Here is a 25,497-nt window from a genome sequence, read left to right on the forward strand (position 1 = left end):
TTGAGTTTTATCTGAATTAAAGTTCACCAGCCACTGTGTCCCCCATGCTGTAGCAGAAGTGAGATCCTTTACAAGCTCAAATGCCTTCTATAAGCAATCAGAGAACGTTGGCTTCATGTTTGTTAATTGAAGTTCACCAGCCACTGTGTCCCCCATGCTGTAGCAGAAGTGAGATCCTTTACAAGCTCAAATGCCTTCTCCAAGCAATCAGAGAATGTTGGCTTCATGTTTGTTAATTGAAGACTCAAAAACCTTGCTTATGATTGGAAGAAGACTCATTGGACTGTAGTTAGACGAATCGGCTCACTCTCTAAAATTTTTGAAAATAGGGATAACAGATGCTGATATCCAGCAGGCTGGAAAACAAGACTCTGATAAGCACTTGTTGAATAGTTTTGAAAGTATAGACGATAGCTCTGGAGAACACTTCTGCAAGACTATATGTTATTTAATATATATACATTTTTTTTTTTTTTTTTTTTTTTTTTTTTTTTTTTTTGTATTTCACCTCCCCAAAGCCAAGAAGGCCACAGATGAGAAGGCTACTTGTGTTTAAAACCACAAGTAGCCTCCTTATCTGTTATAGAGTTATAGAGTTGTGAGTAATTCTCCCAACTCTATAACTCCGAAACATGAACCTTGACGAACAAGGCCGCTACGCTGAGAAACAAGTTGAGCGCGGTACTACCAGGGACGTGGTGGGATTCGAACTCGGAACCTCTCGCTTATTAAGCGAGCGCTCTACCACTACACCACTACCGCATATATATATATATATATATATATATATATATATATATATATATATATATATATATATATATATATATATATATATATGTAAATTATGTTAGTGTATTTTACCAATAGAGTGCTCAATGAAGAACAGAGCAATAATAAATAGTAAAAAACACTTATCTAACTTTTTTCTTTAACTTGAAGTTTCGCCATTGTTGGATCCTCAGGAAGAGTTATTAAATCTCAAAAAAAATTTAACTTATAAAAAAAAATTTTACAGGAAGTTATAAATTATTATAAAAAAAATTTTAGTTTTAATTACTATATTTTTTGGTTAGCGGGAAGTTACAGAAAGTAATTATTAAATAAATTTCTTTGGAATAGGGATAGTTTAATTTGGTCATTTGTTTTTATAATTTTTTAAGAGGTATTTATTTTCGAGCCTACATTTAGAAATTAATTCAGATTTTTTATTTAATAAATTTTCCTGATTTTATAGTTTTAATTAAGTGTAATAAATCATTTTTAAAATTCTCTAGGTCAGAAATAAATGGTGGGGTGTTTTTTGTTTTGAATCCATAATTTTCATTCTGTTTTTTTTTCAATTAAAGGGTTTTTATTTTTTTCAGATTCTAAGAAAAAATAGGCTTTCCAACGAGTTCATTTAATAGAGTGTTCTACTTTGTCTTTTATAGAAATAGTAAAACTTTTTTTTGTCTGGGATCGGGATATTTTTGAGAGAGTAAGTAAAATTGTTAGTTTCCATGTTTAGGTTACGAAAAATACAATTAAAGAATGCTCAACAAGTATAAACTTGGAGCTTAATATGTAAATTATGTTAGTGTATTTTATAAATAGAGTGCTCAATGTTAAAATTTAAATGTTAAAGTTAAAATTAATTAAAAATTTTTTTATAATAATTTATAACTTCCTGTAAAAAATTTTTCTATAAATTGAATTGTTTTTGAGATTTAGTAACACTTCCAGATGATTGAGCAATGGTGAAACTTCAAGTTGAAGAAAAAAGTTAGATAAGTGTTTTTTACTAATATATATATAAATATATATATATATATATATATATATATATATATATATATATATATATATATATATATATATATATATATATATATATATATATATATATATATATATATATATATATGTTTGTAAATCAGCTTAAAGCGGACATATATATATTAAAAATCCATCCTAAAACAGACCGTTTTGTAAAGCGGACAATTTGCTGTCCGCTTTGCGTTTTGCAACTAAATTTCAGCAAAGTTACTTGGTTTAAGTTACTAAAAATTGGACTAAGTTATAATTGTTAATAAATAATATTTATTTGCTATATAAGTTTAGTGGTACCTTATATAAAACAATAATCCAAAATTTTGTAAAGTGTATATCTTATACAACATATACAATCAATTTTGATCCAAGAAAACAGAACAGTTTTTACTATTTCTCTAAAACATTTTTGACATGAAAGCTTATAAGTTAGCAAACTAATTACTAACATTGTTATTAATATTGTTATTATTAGTGTTAACATTTAAGTTATTAAGAACCGGTTCAATATGGAAAGGTAGAAATGAGCCAATTTCTATGTATTTTGGCCAGCGTAAAGTCAGTTTTTGGTCATTATAGGGGTATTTACTAGTTACCATGACAACAATAAAGATTTTCAGAAAATAAAAGTTGGTCCATTGTTCTTAATTTAATATAAACATGTTACCAAAAATCATTTTTTGTAAAAATGCTCAGATTTAAAATCAGAGGGGGGCACCCCCTTAAACACATATACATACATACATTATATATATATATATATATATATATATATATATATATATATATATATATATATATATATATATATATATATATATATATATATATATATATATATATATGTAAATTATGTTAGTGTATTTTACAAATAGAGTGCTCAATTTTCTTAAAGAACAGAGCAATAATAGATTATTAAAAAACATTTATCTAACTTCTATCTTCTACTTTAAGTTTCACCATTGCTGGATCATCAGGAAGAGAGAACTCTTCCTGATGATAAATTTAGCTCCCTCGTTGAACAAAGTAAATAAGAGTTGCTGGCTTATCTTTAGCTTTTAAGATAATGATGAAATGAATTAACTCAAATACTGTTGATGTTTTTCTTTGTTAAAAATACTTTTTAAAGATTTAATAATATTGCCGCAGATAATCAGTTTAATTGCTTTTAAAATCTTAGACTCCTAAAGTTCTACATTTACTTACACACACAATCCTAGACTCATATAGGTCTCCATTTACTGACATAACAATTGTACAATATATACAAACAATATGCAGCGTACTTTAAATTTTGAGTATAAGCATCTTAATGTTGCTGCAAACTTCAGACCAGACAGCCTGTGGCATAAGCAAATACAATTTTTAAAATTTCATTGTCCTCCTCAAGTACATACTTGTAATATTATTTGCTCATGTATGTACAGTAGTGTGCAAAAGTAACCGGACAAAAGCATAACTTAAGATAACTTTTGAATGAAAAGTCCAATTTCTTTCAAATTTTCCCTGAAATGTCAAAAATTTGATTACAAATCTAAAAACAAATGAATTTTTACTAAATCTAAGCAATTTAATCTTGAAAGTTCATTTAATTAAAATATGTGCGTGCAAAAGTATCCGGACAAAAAAAAAACTTGAATAAGATTTTTTTTTTTTAAACATTTTTTAAATTGAAAATGCTTTATTTTAAAGTATTGCTTTACTACTTTGTTGGGAAGCCCTTAGCATTAATTACTGTTTGACAGTGACAAGGCATTGAGTCCACAAGCTTCATAATCACAATAATTTTGATTTCTTCCATTCTTTTTTCAGAGTATTCAATAAATCATGTTTACTTGTTAGTTTTTGACCTGAAATTTGTCGATCAATGAGCTTACATAGACATTCAATAGAATTAAGGTCAGGACTTTGTTAAGGCTATTCAATTAATCAAATTTCTTTGGTTTTGAAAAAGTTTTTCACAAGGGTTGAAGTGTGCTTTGGGTCATTGTCCTTCTAAAACATCCTTCCTTGAGGCATTTTATCTTTAGCATGTGGTAGCATAACATTCTTAACTATATATTTGTACATATTTTTGTCCATTTTGCCATCAATCAAATGGATTGGACCGATACAATCTCTATTCAAGTTAGCCCAGTTCATAATGTTTCGACTTCTTTGCTTTACTGTTGATAGCTGGTATTTAGGATTGTTTTTATGGCCTTTTAACTTAAATTCATCACTAAAAAGTACTTTCGATTACTGTTTTCTTGCCCAAATCAAATGTTCATTAGCAAATCTTAAGCATGCTTTTCAATTCTTTATATAAATAAAAAGTTTCTTTGTAGGACGTCTTTCAAGTAGATTTGCAGACCTCAAAAGATGTTAGATTGTGTCAACACCACATTTTTTATTTTGAAGTTCTTTAATTTTAGCATTTCCCAATACAGCATTTTGCGTGGAACATTTTTCAAGGCTTGAGAATGGATATTTCAGCAGGATAATGACTCGAAAGACACTTTAACCCTTATAAAAAACTTTTTCAAAAACAAAAAAATTCAATTAATGGAATTGACATAGCAAAGTCCTGACCTTAATTCTATTGAACATCTATGGAAACACATAGATTGACGAATTTCAGGTTGAAAATCAGCAAGTAAATTTGATTTATTGAATATTTTGAAACAAGAATGGCGAAAAATCAAAATTATTGTGATTATGAAGCTGGTGGACTCAATGCCTTGCCACTGTCAAGCAGTAATTAATGCTAAGGGTTTCCCAACAAAGTACTAAAGCAATTTACTTTTGCACGCTACTGTATGTTTATTTATTAAGAATATATACTGTGTTTTTTTTATTAGCTTGAAGAGACTATTTAAAAAGTCTAAATATGTTTTTGTACAATTGAGCTGAAAAAAAAAAGTTTAACTGTATTGAATTTACTTTATTCACATCTAGTTTTCACTGTGTTTAATTTAAAAATACAAATTTAATTTTAACTATTTTTGAAAAAAATGGTTCTGAAAAATAAATGTGTATTTATTTTACAGAACCTACCATTTGAGAGCTGATTTGCTTTCAACCCAAACAAGGACACACTGTGTGACTCAAACAATTTCATCATGGTGGTGTCTGGTGCTGCATCACTTTATCAAAGTTTAACAATAAAAACTTTTTTTATTTTAATTATGTTTCTGTGTTGATTTAATTTTGATTTATGAATAAACAAATTCAAATTTATATAAAAATAAATTTTTTGATTATATTTTTCAATACGTTAAAGTATTATTGAATTATTTTAGTTAAAGAAAATGAAATTTTTTAATTTTGTTTTTCGCTAACTTTGTTGGTTGGTTATACATATACTTTATTAACAGTTTTTGGTTTTAATGACAATTTTTATCTGGATAGATTTGACATTTTAAAAACTGCTTGTGTGTGAAATCATTCACAATCATAAACTAGTAGAACTTTAAATCTTTATTTCAAATTTTTTTCAGAGATATTGAGATTGTTGACCTACAGACAGAGCAATTGTTTTGCTTCATTGCAAATCGTTGGATAGCTATTGATAAAGATAATGGTTCATTAGATGTTGTTTTACCAGTATCTAGTCGAGAGAATGTAACAAATTTTAATTACATTTTTTATTCAAATGTTCGAAAAGGTTTAACTGATGAGCATTTATGGCTTTCAGTATTAACACGCTTACCTATAAGCAATTTTACAAGATGTCAAAGAATTTCTGTTTCTGTCTGTTTACTAATGACATCTATGACAGCAAGTGCAATGTTTTTTGAGAAAGTGCCACCTAGCAGTCCAGCAACTGAAAATAGAATAGGAGCATTCACATTCACAACCAAACAGGTAGGTAAATAGGAGTATTCACATTTACAACAAAACAGGTTGGTAAATTGGAGCATTCACATTCACAACTAAATAGGTAGGTAAATAGGAGCATTCGCATTCACAACTAAACAGGTAGGTAAATAGGAGCATTCACATTCACAACTAAACAGGTAGGTAAATAAGAGCATTCGCATTCACAATCAAACAGGTAGGTAATGGTAATATATAAAATGGATTTAAATTGTTAAATAAGTAATTTTTAGTTTAATTAATTTTGAATTTATGGTGCAAAGCAAAAACTTTTCAATGTTTGGGCAAAGTTAATCAAAGTATATAAAAAAAAATTTTTTTTTAATTCAAAAAGTTCCATGCATATTTATTAGCAATAATTTTTTTGTCAATTTTGTCAAATTTATTTTTATGCCTGGGTTAAGTATGTTATATTTCTATTAACAACAAACAGGGTTACAAATAAATGTACCACCAGGTTGTGTGAAAAATTTTATTTTTATAGAAGGAAATTAAAAGTTTTTTTGAGCATTTATTTTTACATTCTGATTTTAATGCATTTCTCTTATTTAAAGTTTGTTGTTTATTTTAGTTATATGTTGGTATAGTTTGCACATTTATTACTCTACCCATAAACATTTTGCTGACTCACTTGTTTCGGCTGGTTCAACCTGTTTATCAGCAGAACATGATTTGTGGTCAATCTAAATACAATGGTAATTTTTGTATTTACAGATAATATATCTATCAATTTATAGATAAATATTTTCTATAAGTTTCTATAAATTTCTTTTCTCATTGACAACCTGCTTCTCACCTGTTTTCCATTAACAACCTGTTTCTCATGAATAATCTGTTTCTTATCAATAACTTGTTTTTTAACTTTGTTAATTGTACCTTAATATGTTGGAAAAATAATGAGCAATGGAAAAACAGATAAATATTTTTTTCTAGACAACAGACTCAAAAAGTAAATAATAATGGCAAAGCTAGAGAAAAAAAATTTAGTAAAAAATAATGGCAAAGCAAATGCAAGCAATGTGATTGGTGCAAATGCTAACTATTTTGAATACCAGTGTCTAAATAGAAGTTGTAATAAAAAAGATAGAAGATTTAAAATCTGCATTCAAATTACTGTTAAATTAAATTAGACCAAAAACTTTGTTTTGGCCTTTAAGTTTTTTTCTAATAGTTCGATGCATTTTCATTGAATCTGTTATTTGCACTTAACCTAAACTCCAGGGTGCGTGTTCACCAAACTTTTTTTTTGCCTAAGTTTAGTGTAAGTTTGGCGTAAGTTCAGAACTGTGAAATTCGTATTCACAAAACTTGAGCAGTTATGTTTAACAAAACCTTTTTCATTCATAAGTTTTTTTGTAAGTTTAGCGCTAAAAAATCAGTATTCACCAAGCTAAAATGGTATTCACCAAACTTTTTAAAAACCTGCTCAGCTCAATTTAAGCAAGAAAAGTTACATTAGCTATGAGCTGCCATTGGCATAATGCTAAAATCACTAAATATTAAAAAATGGTGAAATATTATTATGATTCATATATAGCTCTATATTATCAGATTGATATAGAATCATTTTATAATATAAACAATTTATGTATATAAATTGTATATATTATAATAAAGTTAGAAGTAAACATAGATATGAACACAAATGTAAATGCATCATAATAATTTAACATCTTATTAACTTAATAACGTCTTAAATAATTAAGTAATATAACATCGTATGATATAATATCATAATAATATTGTTATTTTTTGTATAATATCAATTTAATTTGTTATTTTGTTATAATAGTAATATAACAGCATAAATTAGGATTTTAATATATTTAAATATATATATTTAATTATAAATTTAAATTAATATTTTTAATATATTTAAATTATATTATAGATTTTAATATATTTAAATTATATGCACTATGGTGTGATATTTTTAAATACTGATACAACATCTTAATGACAACCATTAAGGTGTTGTATTGTTAATATGTTATAAGTTAAACTTAATGTATTTAATTTATATATATATATATATATATATATATATATATATATATATATATATATATATATATATATATATATATATATATATATATATATATAAAGAATTTATTATATTACTAATATATCATAACATGTTATTTTCTAAAATAATAGTAGTACTATATAAAATAAGATATTATAGTATATTATTTATAATATAAAATGTATTATATTTTATTAAAAATGCTATATTGTTATGATGCAGTTATGATTTTAGTAATAAATACTATTATTGAGTTATTATATTAACTAAAAACAACTATATCTTTATAAATATTAACAAAACCCTGTATATATTAACAAAAAAACAACAAAATCATTATTAATATCCTATTTCACAGTTTTTTGTTAAATTATTTTGTTAAAGTGGAAATTTAGTTAAATTGGTCAGGATCAAATCTGGTGTTATACTCAGCATGTTGCTTTAAATGATTACTCTGATGTAGAATGTGTTCAAAAATTTTGTTTGTCTAAAACTAAATAGAGATATTGTCAACTACATTAACAACGATTTGTCACCAATCACATTGAGAAGCAACCCATATTCTTCAGAAGCAAAAGTGCAATAAGGTTTTTATCAAAGTAACTGGGAGTTTTCAAAGAGTAATTGGTAAAAATTTTTAGTCAATTTAAAAAAAATTAGCAACAAGGAAGAATAATCTTTTGATCTTTTGTTGTTAAATATGCATGTTATTAATGGACTGTTACAAATGAAGTTTGAAAGAGTTGATTTAGAGACTACTTAAAAAAGGCTTATTTTTGTTTTCAGATGTGTCAAAAAGTATACTGGCTAAAGATTTTTATTTTTTCTAATTCTGAATTAAAAAAGACATTGGAATATAGTCCTATGTAGGTTTTCTTTTTGCAGACTCAAGATGCGGGTTGTTAACAATCATGATTACACCATTTAATCAGCCAACTACACCAGAGAAAATATATTTCAATAAAGTTCACTATCAGGTAGATTGTGATGTGGAGCAATCCTTTGATCATCTCAAAAATCATTGAAGGACACAAGAGAGGTGGAGCACTTCAGTGTTCCTAACATATGCTTACCCTAACAATATACTGCAAAATATATTTTACATGTATTTTACTGGAAAACCTTTGCAATTGCTTAGAATTAGAAATTCCAGATGACATTAACTTTGAGGACAATGATGAAGATGATGTACACGATGTTCAGACTGAATTAACACAAGTCAACTAATTCGACTTAACATTGTACAAAGAACACAAATTAAAACAATTTGTTTGCAAATCAAAGACGATAATATATTTTTAAATGTTACATGGGCGAATGTTACAAGGATTTTTTGATGTTTCATATGTGACTCATTTAGGCATAATGCAAACTACAAACCTAAGTATGTTCATGCTTCATGTCAAATTAATATAAAAATTTTTAATTATTTGTATTTTAAATAAACACTATTGATGCGGTATTTATGATTGAAGAAAACGAAAGTTTTTATAGCAAGTTTAATTTATATTAAACAATTGTCAAAATTTACCTGCTCTTTATAACCTCTTTGTTGATTAATCAATTCTAAACCCCTCTTTTCCTCTTTTCTACTTAAAATTAGTTTCCTAATTTTTATAATAATATTTTTTAATAAATAAATATTCAATAAGAAATATTTAGTTTTTATAGCAGAGTTTTATAAAAATATTTTTTTTATTAGCTATTAGCTAGCTGTAGAAAATATTAATTAGCCTATATTTAAATTTTTTAGAAATTATATGAATTCAATATTAGAAAAGTTTGTTTTATAAAGTTATGAAAACTTGGTTCATTAAAAAAAAATCAACTCGGTTTATTATTTTTTTTGCGCAAGTTCAGCGCAACCCTAACTTTACGGAAATGCTGCGAAACACTGGTGAATACGAAATAGTTATGAAAACAATGCTGAGCGTAAGGTTTCTGTAACCTTTGTTGAGCCACGCAAGAGTTATGAAAGTTTGGTGAATTTGCACCTAGAACTGAGAATTTAATTATTAATATTCATATAACGTCAACTTAAAATTGTTGTGTCCTTTTTCCTAAATTTCAATTTAATGAATTATACATAATTTTTTATATTGTTGTATTCTACCACATGATTACGAATTACATTTACTGATCTTTTCAGATTATCCAATCTGATGACAGTTAGCATGGTACATAAATCTGTTCAAGAACAAATCAGTTTAAATGAAAGCCCATTAGGCACTGTTAGGTGGTTAATTTCAGCAGGAAGTGTTTTATTTTTGTTTTCCAATATTGAAAAGGATTCCATTTGTAGTTAGGATTACTTCTTTGGTGGTTCATTTAATGTATTAGCTCTGGCAATACTGGTTTTGGCTGCAATTCTACTTTCACATTATCAGGCGAATTCTGAAGCCAAATTTTAGATTATGCCGGTTTTGTAGCCAATTTTTGAAAGTTGCATGCTTTGAAATAGCTCAAAGTGGATTTAAGTGCATTGACATATTTCCATTAGGCTGAAATATATTTTCTGACCTTGATTATCTACCATCTATTATAACAGATATTCCTATGGTAACTAAGCCATCAACAACAACAACAAAGTAAATAAATGAACCATCAGTAATAAATGAGCCATCAGCTATGAATGAGCCATCATCACATTTTCAATTGCATCACTCAACAACAACTTATAAATTCTACCAGTATATGCCCCTCTGCTATTTTTTGCTTCTACAACACCTTATAATACAGTAACCGTTTTTAAAAACTCTTTAACTTCTAATGCAGCTTTGTTCTTTGTTCCAATTGGTGGTTTTGATTTATTGATTGATATTTTTTTATCAGCGATATAGCAAATTATAATATTTTGTTTTGTTTTAAATTCCAATAAAGGTACTTATTGAAATGCAATATTGCATTCAATATTGGATTTAATATTGGGTTTAATATTGGATGCAATAAAGTGTTCTAAATATGTTTTGAATAAAATAAATTAGTTCTTAATGATGTTGCTTATCTTTATTTCAACCCCATTACTTTTTATCAGATGTACCTATGTATTTGTAATTAAATGTAGTTCTCATGGTCATATAATTTTAGACAAGTTTGGATGATATCAAGTTTATGTCTAATGATTTAAAAATAACTGAAATACTGTATAAATTATGTTTTCAAAAATGTCAGTTCTCTAACATTTTTCCTTTTGTGTGTGCATGTGTGTATTTTATTAAAGTGCACTAGAATTACTTTTTTTGCTTCTAATTCAATAAATGCTTCTACTTTCATAAAAGTAAAACTACTTATTTTGAATATACTTATTCCTTAAGTGTCTGAGGCAACTTTCCCACCAGGCTGCTCAGATACCCATCTTTCCCACTACTATGATATTAGTTATACTATTTTTTGTTGTTTGTTCTTCAAATACTCTATAACTATATTGTAAAATATTTGTTTAAATAAATTACCAATTAAATTATAGATTTATTTAATGAACAAACAATAGCACACATAGCTTGTATATATAAAAAGCTGCAAGGCACAGCTAATATATGTAGAGTTGCATTTATATTATAAATAAATAACATATTTGTTTTAGATTTAAAATTTGAAAGCATTGAGGATGGATTTCAAAAAAAGGCACAAGTTAAAAAACCATTTTATTTTCCACATTGGTTTTTATATATCGCTTGGATTATTTGCATTGCAACAATTTTAGGATTAGGATATGTTATACTGCTGTATGGAATGTCATTTGGTAATAAAAAATCATTGGATTGGTTGGCCAGTATTTGTTTAGGATTGGTTAGTTTTGATTTCTTTAAATTGTTTTAATTCTGAGAAATAAATTATTTCATAAAAGTTATTTAAGTTTAAATTTTTATTGGAACTATATTATAAAACTTTTAATAAATACTAAGGGCATATACTTTCAGGAGGTTTATTTGAAACAGTTTGAAATGTTTGGTCACCATGTATTTTTAATCTTTTCCCAGGATTAAGTATTACTTCACAACTGTTTGCATATTTAATGGTGAAAAAAATTATTTTAAGATAATACTTTTTTAAAGTTTATTTATAAATACAAAAATAGTTAATAAGAAAATAAATGCTTAAATAATAATAAAAATAAAATCTTATTCTTTCAATTTATGCTCTAGGTTTAAAATAGATCTTTTTTTTCCCTCAAAGTAGTTTGTATAACTTAATATTTTTAAATTTCTAACAAAGACCATGAATACGTAGTGATTCAGTGACTTTTAAAAAAAAAAAATTTAAGATTCTTTTTAGTGTTTTCTATTTTTGATAATAATAATGATGATAATAGCAATAATATAAACTGGTTGACAAAGTACGTAATAATTTACTCTGTTAAAAATTGTTTCAAATAGTTATACAGAAATATATCAACTTTTAATTGTTGGAGTCATTATTTAATCTGAGTCGTTAGTTGTAACTGTACTTCTAAGATAAACTAATTTTATAAAATCAATAAATTATTTAATAAAAAATTATTTTATCTTTGCAGTACAATGGCTTCTAACATCTCAGATTGAAAAATGGCCTCAACAACTAGGAGTTGAAATATTTCTGTATGACTATTTGAAACAATTTTTAACAGAGTAAATTAATACGTACTTTGTCAACTTGATGTTTTATCTTTATACTGATATATTATATTTATAAAAGATGACCTTTAATGAATTTAGTAATATAATAATAACAATAATAATAATAGTAGCAATAACTTATCATGTTGCACTAAAACTTCTCCTTGAAAATTTATTATCATTATAAAGAGTTTTTACATTGCAAACAATTTCAAAATCTCAACTCATAATTTTTGCTGATAAGTTTCCAACACCACTCACAAAATCGACTTAAAAATTAAATCTTAACTTGAGAGTAACCAAGGGGATGAAATCAGACTATTCTATTTATATGAATTATTTTAACAAACATTGATTAATAGCATTTTAGATTAAATTATAGCATTATTTATAATTGAGTACATTTTGTTTACTACAATCCAATCTATATTAGAGTTTATTCCAATCCAAATAATAAAGACAAATTTTGACTTTTTATCTCACAGTATCTTGATCCTTGATGTATGTGTATTATACCGATGTATGGGCTATATATATATATATATATATATATATATATATATATATATATATATATATATATATATATATATATATATATATATATATATATATATATATATATATATATATATATATATATATATATATATATTAGTAAAACACCTATCTAATTTTCTTCAACAATTTGTTTTGCCATCAGTAGGCTCATCAGGAAGAATGTCTAAACATCAAAAATAATCAAGTTGTAGAAAAAATATTTCACACGAAGTTGGGAATGGGTTATATTATTTATATAATAACTGTAGTTATTTTGCAACCAGGAAATTGCATCAACTACATTAAAATTAAATAATTAATCATGAAAAAAATTCTTAAGAATTAAGATAATTTTAGCCTGGTCATTTGCTTTTATAATTTTTTAAAAAGTACTTATTTTCATGTCTGCATTTAGAAATTAATTCAGATTTTTTGTTTAGTACATTTTCTTGGTCCAAATGAGTAATAATTTCAAATTTTTTCTTGTAAACATAGTATACATTTTTTGGAAATGTTATTATAGGCAGGCACAGTTTTTAGAATAGACCAGTTTAATTTAACATTAAAATTCTTTTAGTTGCCAAATATTTTTTGACTGCATAGTCTCTTTTGAGTATTTTTTGTTTAAAAGATTGTGGTTAGCATAACGTTTTTTCCATTCACACTCAGTTAAGCCAATATATTATTTTTCAGGGATGTTTTGCAAGGAAACAATACATTTGTAAATGACATTTTTTGATAAGCATTTGCCATTCATAGGGCCGTTAATTTTTTGTTCGCAATTACAATTTTCAGTATTTTTTTCTTTTAGAATTTCATTTTTATTAATCAATGCAAAATTATAGCCTTTCATAATTCTTTCAACATTTTTTGTACAGCTATAGCTTACTTTAATAGTATTTCTGTTCAAAATTTTGTGCAATTTATTAGAGGGAGGGAATTGTTTGTCAATTAATTTTAAAAATGCTTTTCCAATATTTGTTGAAACATTTTTGCTGTACAGAGGATTGAACCAAATTTTATTTCTATTTCCCTTTTTTGCAATTTTTGTTTCAAATTTTTGCACACGTTTAGAAGAGTTTTTTTTTTTTTTTTCAAACACTTGCTTTCAACAAGGCTGCAAGCAACCACTAATTAGAGTTGGAAGTTACTGGAAGAGAAAAGATGAAGATTGTAAAGCAAGATAACAATTAGCAGACAACTTAAAGGATTGCAAATTATATGAATCAGGAAAGTAAGATAAAGGAATTTTATTTCCAAAGAACTGATGTCCGAGGAAAAAAACTAGATAAATAAGAGATTTTGGAGCACATAGGAACAGTCACAGAAAAAGGATGAGACTAAATTGAATAACGAGTAACACAAGAATGAATTTTAGTAGATAGCACAAGAGACGCTTTTTGCACCTTGTCTAAAAGAGAAAGCGCATCATTAGAAGATCTGCCTCAGATATTGCAACAGTATTCTATACAAGGACGGATTTGAGATTTATAGACATAGAGAATAGAATCCGAAGTAAGAAAGTGTCTAGCTCGATAAAGAGATGCAACCTTAACAGATGCTAATTTTGCAACAGATTTGATATATGGTTTCAAAAAAAGATCAAAAGTAAGAGTTAATCCCAGAAGATGAAAAGTGGATGACTCATCGAATATATCACCATATATTACCAAATTCATAATTATAGAAAAATCTAAATTATTGCAATAACGATTGGCTGAAAAAAATTGGGTTTTATTTGAATTAAAGTTCAGCAGTTCACTGTGATCCCCATGCTGTTGCAGAAGTGAGATCCTTTTCAAACTCAAAGTCCCCTCCAAGCAATCAGATAGTGTTGGCTTCTTATCACAACAAGAATAAATGGTAGCATCATTAGCAAACAATGCCACCTTAGATGACAGAATATCTGGAAGATCGTTAATGTAAATTAAAAAGAGTATAGAGCCAAGGATAGAACCCTACAGTTACAGAATAAGAAGAAGAGTGCTGTCCATCGAGGACAACTTTTATACTACAATTGGAAAGGAAGAATTCAACAATCTAAAAGATGTTACCTGATACACCATAAAAAGGGAAGCTTATAGAAAAACTTTATCAAAAGCTTTAGAAATGTCAAGAGTGATGGCCTTAACCTCTCCACCTTTATCTAATGCACGCTAAAATCGTTATTACTATTAGCAAATCAGCTGTAGAACGAGAAAATTGAAATCCATATTGATGATCAGAAATTAAGTTATTAAATTCAAGATTAGAGATTAACAAATTTTTGTTAGTTAAAGATTCAAAAACTTTGCTTATGATAGGAAGAAGACTAATGGGATGGTAGTTAGATGAATCAGATTGCTCTCCAGAATTTTTGAAAATAGGAATAACAGATGCCGCTTGGAAAACAAGATTCTGATAAGCACTTGTTGAATAGTTTTGAAAGTATAGATAACACTTCTGCAACACTATAATAGGTATGTTATCCGGGCCACAAGCTGTTGAAGAGTCTAAACAAGAAATCACTTTAGATGCAGAAGTTGGAGTGATACGAATATCAAGCAATGGATCAACCTGTTTGTTGGCTATATCAGGTAGAACGCAACTAGTGGAATCAAGAGATGATATTGATGAAAAGTTTTTAGCAAACAATTCAGCTTTGTCTTTAGGCAAGGTGACTTAGTCTGAACCATACAAGAGAGGTGGAATTAAAGATTTGCCCTTATTATTAATACTATTAAAGATTCTCCAGAAGTCACAAGAGCCTAATTTTTGTGATGAAATACGAGATTTCATGACCTGAGAATAGCGGGCTTTGGCATTAGACAAAACCTTTTTACAATGGTTTCTAGCAGTAATAAGTAGACGTCTGTTTTCTGGAGAATTGTTTTGCTGATATATGTGGAAGTAATGGTTTCGATTGGCAATCGCAGCAGCACAATGTGAGAAAAATCCTGGAGGAGAGTGAGGCTTGACCTGGATTTGTTGAGAGGGAATAAAAGCCAGCCTGAATCCACGAAGTTATGTAAGAAGCACATTTGTCAACAAGAAGACGAAAGATTTCTACCCAAGGGTCATCACAAAGAAAATCACTGAAAGAATCCCAGTTAGCTTTAAGGTAGTTGTAAGAGGTATGATGATTTAGATTCAGATGATAAAGAAGAATGAGATATTTGTTTTAGAGAGATCAAACTGTGATCGGAAGCACTTAAGGGTGAATGTGGAGAAACTGAGCACTGACTAGGATCAGAAACAAGACATAAGTCGAGTAGAGAAGGTTAATGAGTTAAAAATATTTTCATTAGAAAAGTTTTGATTTAGGTTATCATTAATTGAAATAGGAATTTATTTCAAGATTTGAGGGGCATGGTTTGATTTTATATTAATATACGATAATTCATCATTCAGTTTTTTATAAGACCTGTAAGAATTTTTAAATTAATAGTTATTTCAATATGGAAGCCAATGTTTTTAAAAATTTTTATAATATTTTTCTGATTTTGTCAAGTTAAGGTCCTGATTTTTTTTTTGCATTATTATTAAACCATCATCGCAATACAAGTCTAATTGATTAAAAGGAACTATTTCAGCAAGGGAATTTAAAATATATAAGCCTACAAATTTCTGTTCCGTCATAACTTCCCATTGTTACATCAAACCATTTGTGTGTGGTTTTTTTTCTTCCACGTCTCATTGTTAAAATACAGTTAAGTTTAATAAGACAAATAGTGTCATCTGTAATTTCAGTGCAGATTTTTCCAAATTCTACTATTTTATCTAAAATTGAGGGCTACTATTTTATCTAAAATGAACTCCATTTTATTTTTAAAATCATTAATATCAAATTGTATGAATGTGCATTTATTTTTATTTGTAATTTTAGAAAACCAATTTATAACATCATTGGTATTTTCCACTGTTGCAAATTTTATTTTTTTTGAATAATATTATTTATTTTGTCTAATTTAATTCTACTAATGTGCCCTAGTTCATCTAATACATCTATATACAAGTCTCATCTATTGCAAACTATTTAAAAATGCTTTACATAATTTTGGTTTTGACAAAAACTTTTTATTACGTAATTGGGTGTCTTATTATGGTGCTTCTAATTTGCTTGGCAAAAAGGCAGGCTTGGCCCAGTAACTTTTAAATCAGTTTACTAATTTACTTTTTTAGCATTGTAGCAATCACCATTTAGAGTTAGCAGTAAATGATGTTGTGCGAGATATTTTACCAATTTGTCAATTTGAAAAAATTTTTGATAAGTTATATTTCATTTATAGTGCTTTTCCTAAAAACAAAAAGGAACTTGAAACTGTTGCCATAGCTTTAAATATAAAATGAAATTCTATTGGACAAAATTCTAGGTAACAGATGGGTGTTGTCCAGTGCATCCTGTTTAGAATAACTTTGCAGCATTATATCAACACTTTCACGAATCTTTATTGGATTTAAAACAAAACAGAGGATAAAGAGCCCAATACGCAGGTCTTAAAAAGAAATTATGTGATAATAATTTCATACTTAACATAGAACAAATGCTAAATGCTTTGATAGAACTATAACATCTTTCTAAAATGTTACAAGATAGACAAACTTCTTTACCTGATGCACATCAGCTTATCACCTTAAAATACCATATATTTAAATTAATGAGAAATAATTCAAGTAAATATTATTCGCAATCGTAGCCTGCAGCAGAAAAGTTTGAGTTTAGAGGCATTAAATTGCAGATTAAAAGTTTCTAAAATTAGTCAAAAATAATTTTTTAGTAAACTAAGTAAAAATCATGATTCTAGAATATTTACAACTAGAGCTATGCATAAATTGTTAAGATTTATAACCAAGACAAAGATAATGATCCAAATAAAAAAAAGCACAATAGTTGAGTAAAAAAAATTTCATATTTTCGATTAGCCACCATGGTTTGCAGACTGTGATCTTTTGAAGATAACCGTGATTCTTTGAAGATGAAGACATTAAACAATTAGCTAAAACTTTAAATATTTGTGAAAATACAGCAGTCTAAAGATTTGCAAGTACTTTTCCACTGGTGACTGTAATAAAACACCTTGTGATCTTCATCCACTGAGCACTGCTATAAATACCTTGATTGTTTCTACAGCTGAATGCCAGTGTTCTTTTTCTACTATGAATATAATCTTATCTTTTTTGCGAAACTCTTTATAAAAAAAAACTGTGTCAAGTTTAATGTTTATTTCATTATATGGTCTGCCAATTATTTCCTTTAATCCTAAGGTTTATAAAGTGGTTTAGGAAAGGACATTGCAATGCTAATTTTAGGAATTGTGAAGCCCGTCATTAAAGTCCATCAGTGAAAATGAAACATTTCGGGAGATATTTGGGCTAAATTTTTTTAAATAATTTTCAAATTGGTACACATTAATGAAACTAATTTGAAATGTGTATATATACCATTGTTTTTTGATTGCCTAATGATGCTTGATTTTAAATTTGACTCTTTATTTTATGGTGACATTCTCTTGAGAATATAACTGACCTCCCGTTGTTTTTTACTATAGGGGCTTTAATATAGGGATACTATAGGCAGAGTTGTTAACAAGGCCAAAAGTAGCAACGCCAAAGCTACACGTTATAAGGCCAAGGACAATACCAAGGCCAAAAGTTACAAGGCCAAGGACAAGAGTTTTAAGGTCAAGGCCAAGATTTAGAGTTTCAAAGAAAGAGTTTCACATTAAAAAACATTTCACTACCTCTTCTTTTCCACTTCCTGATGATCCAGCAATGGTGAAACTTCAAGTTGAAGAAAAAGTTAGATAAGTGTTTTTTACTAATTTATATATTTATATATGTATATACATATATACATATATACATGTACTTAATATATACATATATACATGTACATATATATATATATATATATATATATATATATATGTAAATTATGTTAGTGTATTTTACAAATAGAGTGCTCAATGTTCTTAAAGAACAGGGCAATAATTAATTAGTAAAAAACACTTATCTAACTTTTATCTTCGACTTGGAGTTTCACCATTGCTGGATCATCAGGAAGAGACTCTTCCTGATGATCCAGCAATGGTGAAACTCCAAGTCGAAGATAAAAGTTAGATAAGTGTTTTTTACTAATTAATTATATATATATATATATATATATATATATATATATATATATATATATATATATATATATATATATATATATATATATATGTATATATATATATATATATATATGTACATGTATATATGTATATATATATGTACATGTATATATATATATATATATATGTATATATATATATATATATATATATGTATATATATTTTTATATATATATATATTTATATATAAATATATATATATATATATAAATAAATTAGTAAAAAACACTTATCTAACTTTTATCTTCTAGTTGAAGTTTCACCATTGCTTGATCATCAGGAAGAGTTACTAAATCTCAAAAAAAATTCAATTTATAGAAAAAAATATTTTACAGGAAGTTATAAATTATTATAAAAAAATTTTTAATTACTATATTTATTACTATATTTATTTTAATTACTATATAATAATTTATAACTTCCTGTAAAATATATTTTTCTATAAATTGAATTTTTTTTGAGATTTAGTAACTCTTCCTGATGATCCAGCAATGGTGAAACTTCAAGTAGAAGATAAAAGTTAGATAAGTGTTTTTTACTAATTTATTATTGCTCTGTTCTTTAAGAACATTGAGCACTCTATTTGTAAAATACACTAACATAATTTACACATATATATATATATATATATATATATATATATATATATATATATATATATATATATATATATATATATATATATATGTACATGTATATATGTACATGTATATATGTACATGTATATATGTATATATATATATGTACATGTATATATATATATATATATATATATATATATATATATATATATATATATATATATATATATATATATATATATATATATATATATATATATATATATATATATATATATATATATATATGAGACCACACTGGTAAAACCACCGGTGTCCACTTTTTAAAAATCTCAAGTTTTATATATTTTTATGATATTTTAGTACTAAGTTATTTTAATTTAACAAAAAAACTATGTTTTAAATGTCGATGGTCGTTTAATTAAAAGGGCAATTTTGAAAAAACCACTGTTGTCCAATGTTTACCAGGTAAAAAACACGGTTGTCCAAGTTCTCGGCCTTGAGGAGGTGAAAAAAAAAAAAAAGTCATATGATTAACTTATATCCTTAAGAAAAATATGTCGGATGAAGTAAACAACATAACATAAATAAGTTTGAATAAGGCACAAAAAAATATAAATAAGTTTTTTTTTATAATGACAAAAATTTTCTTTTGGATTATTTCAAATTTTGTTTTAATTCATTAGGTGTACCTTTTGTATCCTAGCAAAGTAAAAAATAGACTCAATAATATTTTGGTTTTGATACTGCTAACAATATATTGCAAAAAAATAATGTTTTAGATGTATTGCTCCAGCTCCATCAGAGAAAAACTTTAATGTTTTATTAGAGGAAAAGAGCTATTTCTCGGGGTAGTTAAGGCAATTTTGAAATATTAGAGTGTCTGTATGATATTTTGTTGACTACGACATATTTTCGTTAGATGATCAGGTCTGTGAATTATGAAAAAAAATTTAAAATGATAAATTATGCTGTATCATAAAATAAAAATGTTTGTAGCAAAAAAACCCAGACCAATGATTCTTTTATTTTTTTTTTAAATCTCTGTAAAATCATGATTGCTTGTCCAAATTTGAATAAGATTTTAAATAAATATGCTTTTTATGTGAAATGAACATCATAGTTTAATAATATGATCAGTTCTGATTGTTTATTGGCAAAAAAATTTAATTATATGCTCTTCCTTGTTTTGAATTTTAGTATTTTTTGTGAAAATTGATAGAAATATTGTATTTTGGCAACTATATGTAGTTAATATGCGTCAGAACCAATTAGAAATAGGATTTATAGCGGGTTTTTGAAAAGATTTTAACTAAATTCATGTTAACGCCTATCAGCGCAAGTGATCTAAAGACTCCAAAATAGTGTTTTTTAGTTTCACTATTAGGGGCAGTAAAAAGGTTCTAGAAATTTTAAAAAAAATTATAACATCTAAAGCTCTTGTTTGGACATAATGCACCAATAAAATCATGCTAATTTCAAATAAAAGAATTCAAATAGTTTGTATATTGCCTTAACTACACTGAGTTGTCTTCCAACTCATCACGCTTTTAATTTTGAAGTAATTTGCTTGGATTTCCCCAAAAAATAAAATCCTAAACGTTTGAAATCAATGTGTATACTATTCCAGGCAACTGCTATTTTATTTTTTAAACACTAATATACTTTTAACTCAAAAAATATATTTTATTGCTATGATGAAACTGTTGGAAAAAGATGGTCTGATGATGCATGTTCTATCCTGCATGATTTTAAATTATCAATTATCCCAAATGTAAAGGATATCAAATTGATTTGCAGTTTATGTGCTAGGCAAATTATAAAATTAAAAGTTTTAGATTGATTTTATTAACCATTTAGAACTCTGTTGCATTCTGTATGGGTATGAGACCTCTATAGAATGTGACAGAAACATGGCTATTGCAAATCAAATGTTTCTGGCAGAAACATTAGATGATTACGCAAAAAGCCATAACAATTTAATATTATATATAAACATGATACAAGAAAAATTTCTGAAACTTGCAGAGTTTCAAAGCCAAACTTCTTGGTTGTTTGTTCATTTATTTATTTTTTTATTTTTTTATTTGCTGCAGTAAGTAAATGCTCACTGAGTGGTAATCCACTTTAGCAGCAAGTTTAAAAACTACAATTTGAAATTTTAATTCACATAATAAAGTTAATCAAGACTTATTTTAAAGTTTAACACTGGCTTATTAAGTTTGACATCAAACGGCAAAGTGTTCTAAATTGGAATAACACGATTGGAAAAAAAATTCCTTCTACTCGAGTGTCTACAGATCTCAGAAGTATATCTATGATTGTGGATATAGTCACGAACACTTCCAGCTGGTCCAGTTGGTCGACAAAAGTTCTTTAGGGAAGATACTGTATTTAGTTGATAAGAATTATTAAGACATTTAAAAAAGTTAATTAAATTGCTTCTTTCTCTTCTCATAGATAAGGTTGTTAAATTAAGTCTATTTAATCTTTCCTCATAAAGAAGCTCTGAATATCCTGTAATTAGTCTTGTTGCCCTATGTTGTACTCCTTCAATAAGATAAATGTCTTAAAAATGGATTCCAAATAGAAGATGCATATTCTAGATGAGGGTGTACTAGCGAAACATATAATAATTTAAGTATATCAACATTTAAAAAGGAAAATGTGTGTGACCTAAAATTCTATTTGCTTTAGAAACATGCGCATATGACCATATTTCAGACTGCTTTTAAACATGATACCAAGATCATTTACACAATCCACAGTAATCAATAATGATAATCAGAAATGTAATATTTATTGATATTTTTATTTAATTTATTACTTTTATTGACATGCATTATTTGACATTTTTTATATTTAGTTGCATACTCCAGTCATTGCACCAATTAAAAATAGAATTTATTTCATCCTGTAGATCATTACTACTGTTATCACGGGTTATGTGGAAAACTTTGCAATCATCAGCATAGAGCTTGCATTTATTTTTTAGTTTATCCGGAAGATCATTGATATAAGTTAAAAATAAAATTGGTCCCCGAACAGAGCCTTGCGGTACACCACTTAAAACACTAAGCCAGGTAGAAGCAATGTCTTCAAGAACAACTCTTTGCCTTCTGTTCAATAAAAAAGACTCAATCTATTTAAGAATGAATCGCTTTATACCATACATTTCAATTTTTTATATAAGTTTTCTATGGTGAGCTCTGTCAAATGCTTTAGAAAAGTCAGTAAAGAGGATATCAATAGGATAATTTTGGTCCATTGCTAGAGTTACAATATCTTAGCTTTCAAGCAAATTTGTAAAGCAAGATTTACCTGGTAAAAAACCATGCTGATTTTTTAAGACTTGTTCACTTAGAGAAATTGAATTATTAAAGGCTAGTTATAATTTAATTATATGGAAAACTGAAAATATTTAATTTTATGTGTGTTACATTCCATATGTTTAGATCAAAGATCGAAGTGTCTGATAAACTAAAACAAGCATACATAGCTCTGTGGCTTCTTTTTTGTTAAATATTTAAAGGCATATTGAAGCTAAACATTTTGACAAGTGGACAAAATAAGTCATTATTTGATATTATTTTATCTTATTATTAAAAAATTTATTTTATTTTTCTTTGAAATTAAAAAAACAAACATTTTTATTAATGGTGTGTTAACAATTGGTTTTTGTATGGTTTATACAAACCTGATATAAAGTGGTGAAAGACAGACATCATGGAATCATCTATGGTAAATAGATGAGGTTTGGGAAGAGATAAGGTTGCAATGCTATTTTGTATAAAGCTAAAAAAAAACTTTCATATAATTTTTTATTTGATTTTTTTTTAATAAAAAGAAGGGGGAAGGGGGACAACTTTATTATCCTATCACAGTGCGTTTTGGTTGTATAATACAATGTGTTACCATCTACCTTTAAATAAGTATGTACTCTAAAAGGTTACAAGCTACTAAGTGGTTTACGAGATGATGAATTTACAGTGGAAAAATCACAGATGTCCATAATGAGTGTCTTGTTTTCAAAAGAACACTGTGAATAAATAATTCTTGTATTTAGCACATAAAATGCATTTATATATTGTGTTAGGACTAAAATGGCATAAAAATATACTTTTAATTAAATATATTAAATATAAACAGATATGTAATGCCACTAAATACTAAATTTCATTTTTCTCAAAATAAGAAAAATGTGACATTTGTGGTTTTACACGTGTAGTCTACAAATGTATATATATATATATATGTATATATATATATATATATATATATATATATATATATATATATATATATATATATATATATATATATATATATATATATATATATATATATATATGTATATATATATATATGTGTGTATATATATATATGTATATATATGTATAGATATATAGAATATATTCAAGGTTAAGTATTTTGATGTAATAATATGTCTCTTGTGTTACAGTGAAGTCTGTTATTAATTATTAATCAATAATAGAGCTATACATATTTATATTATTTTTAGATGAAAACAACTGATTAGCAGAAATTAACCAAATCGTAAAAATACTGTCAGAATAAATAAATGTCACTTAAAATACTGTCAGAGAGAGACTTTAAATTAAAACTAATAAACAAAACGGAATTACTCTTAAAGAAAATTGGATGGAAAGCGGTCTTTTTAATTAATAACAATCGAAGAATTAAAGACAAAATCAATTATACAAACTACAGAATTAAATTTCCTATATATCCACCACAAATAAAAGAAATGTCTTTCTTCAAACAAGACTTAATCAATCTTATTAAATTAATAAAATTTCAAGAAATACACAACACTTTTCAAAAAGGTATGGAAAAAAAACATTAAAACTATACGTATATCTCATGAAACACAAGCTGACAAAACATCAAATATTTATAAACAAATATTTATAAACTAATTTATAATTATTTATAAATAATTTTTCCAAGTTTATAAATATTTGATGTTTATGCGCCTTTTGAATCCTTCAAAAAATGAGGTATGATGAATTACTAAAGTAATTTTAACAAAAATTAATTGTGAACTTAAAAATAAATTTTGAATCAATGGCTAAGTACACAATATGTTGTAGACTAGTTTTAAAAATCACCAATAAGCACTTATACAAATTTCTAGTTTTTTATGTTAATGATTTTTACCCTTCCATAAATGAAAACACCCTCAACAATGCTATAAATTTTGCTGACCAACATATCGTTATCAAAAGCAAAGACAAAGCATTGATAAAGCATGCAAGAATATCCCTTATCTTCAACAACAACAAAGCATGGATTAAAAAGCATGGATTGTTCAATGTAAAAATGGGGACATTTGATGGTGATGAAATTTGCAAATTGTATCAAATTTTACAGCATTATAACAAAGAAGATTTCAGCCTATATTGTGACAACAGTCTTGCCGTATTTAAGAACAAAAACAGTCAGCAAATGGATAAAATCAAAAAGCATATAAGACATATTTTTAAAAGAAACGATTTTCAAATCACCATTCAATCTTATTTAAAAATTGTTAACTACCTTGATGTTACATTAAATCTAAATAACAATACATTTCAACCATACTTTAAACCTGATAATCAAATAAGGTACATCCACTCTAATTATAACCATCTAATTACATCCACCCTCCAACCATAATAAAAGCAATCCCTCACAATATTGAACAAAGACATGTCAATTAATCAAACATTCTTTAAAAAGACTATTCTACCATATAAAGAGGCTTTAAAAAAATCGAGATACAAGTGAATGCTTACCTACCAACCATAATTATTCTAAAATCAAAATCAACAAAAAAAGCATTGCCAACACAATATCATTTGGTATAACCCTCCGTTCAGCTTAAACGTCAAAGCAAAAATAGGAAACCGTTTTCTAGCCCTTATTG

At 26.5% G+C, this 25,497-nt stretch overlaps 1 protein-coding gene across 4 annotated transcripts in view; it reads left to right on the forward strand.

Annotated features, from left to right (window-relative positions):
• The window catches only part of LOC100203937 (uncharacterized), a 252,056-nt gene that overhangs the window by 212,186 nt on the left and 14,373 nt on the right, over window positions 1-25,497 (forward strand). For all 4 annotated transcript variants that reach the window (XM_065815356.1, XM_065815357.1, XM_065815358.1 and 1 more), the window contains 3 exons: window positions 5,292-5,658; window positions 6,242-6,365; window positions 11,283-11,488. In XM_065815356.1, the coding sequence (XP_065671428.1) occupies window positions 5,292-5,658; window positions 6,242-6,365; window positions 11,283-11,488 (697 nt within the window). The remainder of the gene's footprint in view (window positions 1-5,291; window positions 5,659-6,241; window positions 6,366-11,282; window positions 11,489-25,497) is intronic.

This window comes from Hydra vulgaris, chromosome 13 (assembly GCF_038396675.1).
Source record: "Hydra vulgaris chromosome 13, alternate assembly HydraT2T_AEP".
In the NCBI taxonomy this organism is placed as follows: Eukaryota; Metazoa; Cnidaria; class Hydrozoa; order Anthoathecata; family Hydridae; genus Hydra; species Hydra vulgaris.